The sequence below is a fragment of the Gobius niger genome, assembly GCF_951799975.1.
Source record: "Gobius niger genome assembly, chromosome: 22".
NCBI lineage: Eukaryota > Metazoa > Chordata > Actinopteri > Gobiiformes > Gobiidae > Gobius > Gobius niger.
Genome location: NC_136873.1, coordinates 8321748 through 8326587, shown reverse-complemented (window position 1 = coordinate 8326587; position 4840 = coordinate 8321748). Strand labels below are relative to the sequence as shown.

Below are 4840 nucleotides of genomic sequence, written 5' to 3'. Positions count from 1 at the left end.
TGCGCATGCGCCGCTTCCACCGACACGAGACTTCACCTCCTTCAAAATAAAAGCACACGCTGTAGTTTGACCTTGTTTTACAATCCGTGAAAGGAATTTTAAGTATATTTTGATCACCTGGTACCACAAATACTACAAATAATGTGTTAAAAGTGTTTTGGTGAATATTAAGCGTGTTTTGTGCCGGTTCTGGAATGTGTTATGAAGCGCGTTGGTAGTTTCAAACCGGAAGCGAGCCTTGTCCTCGCGCGAATTGAATTTTCTACGCGAGGAAGCGACGCAAGTTTCCTCGTATTCTCACAGAAAGCTAAGCAGAAAGCAAGTTTTAAAGCAGAAAAGGGAAATACGCTTTGGGGGGGAAAAGGCCAGACGCTGTGCCTGGTAAAACGCGAAGGTTGTTTATTCTTCTGTAGCCGCCGGTGCTAACGCGATGAGCTGGAGTTAGCTTCGCCACTACTGCTTTGTAAAGACACATAACTCAGCATGGATGCCGATCTGGAAGACGGGGAGCTCTCGGGGTCCGACTCAGAGATGACAGGTCAGAAAAGAAAAGCGTGTCTGTTTCCAACTTAAAACATGTACAATAGGATGTTTGGGAGTGCGCGTGGGGAGTGACGGATGGAAATTAGCGCAACACTGCAATCCACGCGCTGTCCCGACAAAATAAACCGATAAACAAACGTCAGCTCCCAAGAAACACTCAGGTGCAAAATAGACTGAAATGTGCAATCAATGAAATGGTAAATGGAGAGGTCTTAACCTCTTAACTCCCGCCTGAACCGAGAGGATCTTATTCCTCACGGCATCAGATTTTTCATTTTTTTGTTGGGTGTTCAACTCATATTTGTGGCTTTTTTGTAATTTTTCGTCAATTTTTTGTAATTTTTTCATCAATTTTTTATCACATTTATGTCACATTTTTGGTCTTTTTTTGGTCAAATTTTTATCACATTTTTGTCATTTTTTTGTATTTTTTGTCAAATCTTCGTGAATTTTTTTTAATACATTTTTTGTCATTTTTTTGTCACATTTTTGTAATTTTTTGGTCACATTTTTATCACATTTTTGTCATATTTTTGTATTTTTTTTGTCATTTTTTAATCACATTTTGTTCTTTTTTGTCACATTTTTATCACTTTTTTGTTTTTTTTGGCACATTTTTATCACTTTTTTTTCAGTTTTTTGTCATTTTTTGGCACATTTTTTTCAAATTTTCGTGAATTTTTTTAATCCATTTTTTGTCACATTTTTGCAATTTTTTGTATTTTTTTGTCATTTTTTTGTGACATTTTTGCCACTTTTTCATCATTTTTTTTGTTATTTTTTGTAATTTTTTTGAAATTTTATGTCAATTTTTTTGTCTTTTTTTGTTATTTTGTTGTCAATTTTTTGTAATTTTTTGTAAAAAAAATTTGTCATTTTTTTGTCGTTTTTTTCATTTTTTGTTGTTTTTTGTCATTTTTTTGTCGTTTTTTGTCATTTTTTTGTAATTTTTTGTCCATTTTTGGGTCATGTTTTTGTCGCTTTTTGTCCATTTTTTGTAATTTTTTTTTTTCATTTTTTTGTCGTTTTTTGTCAATTTTTTTGTCATTTTTTGCATTTTTTTTTGTCAATGTTTTCTCACTTTTTTGTCACATCATCATTGTTTTCGTCTCAGTTTTGTTTCTATTTTCTCACCTTTTTCCAGAAGCTTTTGGATTGGGGTAAAGCCAAACTGGAGAAAACGTGCTCAGTTCAGGCGGGAGTTAAGGGGTTCAGTGATTTACTTAGTTCTTCTTTAAATGACTTGACATTTTCGACTAAAACTAATACAAATGTGTTGAACCTGAGCTGTGGTGCAGTGGGAGGTGTCGTCCATGACGGAGGTGAGCTTGTCTAACACCCTCCTCTCTCCTGCAGCAGCTGCATCGGCCCAGGCGGCTCCTCCGTCGTTCACCGGGCGCTCCTTCCAGAGCCGACCCGCCCCCCCCGCGCCCGGCTACCGCACCTGCCCCGGGGCGGAATCCAGCGACAGCGACCAGGACTCCTCGGACGACGAGGCGGCGGCCTGGCGGAGGAAGCGCCAGAAAGTCACCAACGCCCCCCCTCCCGCCTTCAACCCCACGGCGTCCGCGGGCCGCAAGGTCAACAACATCTGGGGGTCCGTGGTGCAGGAGCAGCGCCAGGACGCCATCACGGCCGAGCTGGGCGTGTTCGGCATGGAGGGCGAGCTGGACACGTCGAGCCGGAACGTGGAGGCCTACAACTACGTGCTGGCCCGCAAGATGATGGAGAAGGAGCGGGAGCTGGAGACGCAGAGCACGGCGGGCGGGGAGGTCAGCGTGCTGGACGAGCAGCTGGACGAGTACATGAGGGGGGACCGGGGAGACAAGAGGAAGCGGCCCGTGAAGGAGCGCCTGGGCCCCAAGGCGGAGATGGACGTGAAGGGGAGGTACGAGATCACGGAGGACGACCCGGCGGAGAGGGTGGCGGGCGAGATCGCGCACAGGCTGAGGGAGCCGAAGACCGACCTGATCGAGCGGGCGGTGGCCGTGGTGGGAGCCAGGACGGCCATCCAGCTGCTCGGGGAGACGGCGGCGCTGGAGGAGGCGGGCGGCGTGTACACCCTGGACGGCAGCAGGAGGCGCACGCCGGGCGGGGTCTACCTGAACCTGCTGAAGAACGCCCCGAGCGTCAGCCGGTCGCAGCTGAAGAAGATCTTCCTGGAGGAGAACAGGCAGGAGCAGAGGAGCAAGAAGGCGGCGCAGAAGAGGAGGCGGCATCTGGTGGCGAGGAAGATGAAGCAGGCCATCGGGACGCTGAACCTGCAGGAGCACGACGACGTGTCCAGGGAGACGTTCGCCAGCGACACCAACGAGGCGCTGGAGGCGCTGGAAGACGGGCCGGAGGAGGAGGAGGAGGAAGCAGCAGCTGAGGAGGAGGAGAGGGCGGAGCCGAAACCCGCGGGGACAGAGGAGAGCCCGGTGGTTTACAGCGCGGCCGACCTGGAAGTCTTTTGATGGACTCGTGATATTCCTTTAGCCGACTGTCTTTAAATGCCACACAGACTCTATGAACAGCAGCCAAGTGGAAGTCAGGGTCGCTCACGCTGAGGGCTGGACACCGTTACACGAGAAAAGCAGGAACTGAACAAAAATATCTTTAGATCCGAGTTTTGATGCTGTTGGTCGAGGGATTAAAGAAGTGACTTGGTTGTTTCAGCTCATGATTTTTTTCCCCTTTTTTGCCCAATTTATTTATTTGACCTCCCCCCATTCACCTAATTTCTTCCCATAAAAAAAAATATATATCTTATTTTCCCCCCACATTTTCCCCTATTTTTGGCCAATTTCCCCCCTAATTATTCCCCTTTTTTTCCCCTCCCCCTCCATTTCCCTAATTTCTTCGTATTTTTATTTTTTTTAAATATTTTTTTTCTTATTTTCCCCCCACATTTTCCCCTATTTTTGCCCAATTTTTCCCCATTAGAAAAAAATATATATATTATTTTCCCCCCACATGTTTCCCTATTTTGGGCCGATTTTCCCCCCAATTATTCCCCCCTTTTTTTTTTCCATTCCCCTAATTTCTTCGTATTTTTCTTTTTTTTTAAATCTTTTTTTTCTTATTTTCCCCCAAATTTTCCCTATTTTTGCCCAGTTTTTCCCCTAATTATTCCCCCTTTTTTTTTTTTTTTTCTTATTTTCCTCCCACATTTTCCCCCTAATTATTCCCCATTAAAAAAAAACAAAAAAATATCTTATTCCCCCCACATTTTCCCACATTTTTGGCCAATTTTCCCCCTAATTATTCCCCATTTTTAATTTTTTTTTCCTCCCCCCATTCCTCTAATTTCTTAGTATTTTATTATTTTTTTAAATCTTTTTTTTCTTTTTTTCCCCTCACATTTTCCCTATTTTCCCCCTCATTATTCCCCTTTTTATTTTCATTATTATTTTCCCCCCACATTTTCCCCTAGTTTTGGCCATTTTTTCCTCTAGTTATTCCCCTCCCCCCCCCCCAGATTTTCCACCACATTTTTGCCCAATTTTTCCCCTAATTATTCCCCATTTTATTTTATTTTTTCTTATTTTCCCTCCACATTTTCCCTATTTTTGGCCAATGTTTCCCCTAATTATTCCACATTTTTCACACATTTCTGCCCCTAATTTCTTCCCATTTAAAAAAAAAAAAAAAAAAACTTATTTTCCCCCCACATTTTCGGCAAATTTTTCTCCTAATTATTCCCCATTTTTCACACATTTCTGCCCCTAATCTCTTCCCATTTTTATTTTATTTTTTTCTTATTTTCCCTCCACAATTTTCCCTATTTTTGCCCAATTCTTCCCCTAATTCTTCCCCATTCTTCACACATTTCTTGACCTTGAACCGTGAACCCAATATTGTTAACTTGCAGATCGTTCTGTTTTCCGGTTCTGGACGACAAATCTTTCTGTTCAGGTGTCGGATTAAATAAAGTTCAGGTGATTCAAGTGCTTGTATGGGATGAAACATGTAGCGGTGCCCAGCCCTCCTGTTTTATTAGACTGCCTTAAACCTAATGAAACGTCTCTGAGTTCAGTCTATTATAAAAAGTAAAGATCAGTTATTATTGATGTCTCTCATTATACGATGATCCCATGTTGAAGAGTTTCCCATTGTGTGAGAACTCCTCCCGTAACGATCTGTCGCTCCTGGAAAGATGATCTGATTTATCATGAATAAAACTGTTAATTGTTAACGTTGTTTTTCATAGTTTCTTTGGTTTGTCTTGGTCTAAGTCAGGGGTTAAAGTTTTTTTTATTTTTATTAAAAAGACAAATTCAATCGACACAGACGTTTATACGGTTAGTCTGGTGTT

The 4840-nt window shown here is 42.8% G+C and overlaps 1 protein-coding gene across 2 annotated transcripts; it reads left to right on the top strand.

Annotated features, from left to right (window-relative positions):
- Positions 1-423: 423 nt before the first annotated feature.
- Positions 424-2999, top strand: phax (phosphorylated adaptor for RNA export; the record flags this gene model as incomplete). Of its 2 annotated transcripts, none has more annotated exons than XM_079580900.1 (2): positions 424-538; positions 1903-2999. In XM_079580900.1, exons 1-2 carry the CDS (start codon positions 484-486, stop codon positions 2997-2999), a joined length of 1152 nt encoding a protein of 383 aa, XP_079437026.1. In that variant the 5' UTR covers positions 424-483. The 2 variants fall into 2 exon arrangements, with proteins under 2 accessions (XP_079437026.1, XP_079437025.1); XM_079580899.1 differs by having other exon boundaries at positions 1900-2999.
- Positions 3000-4840: the final 1841 nt, after the last annotated feature.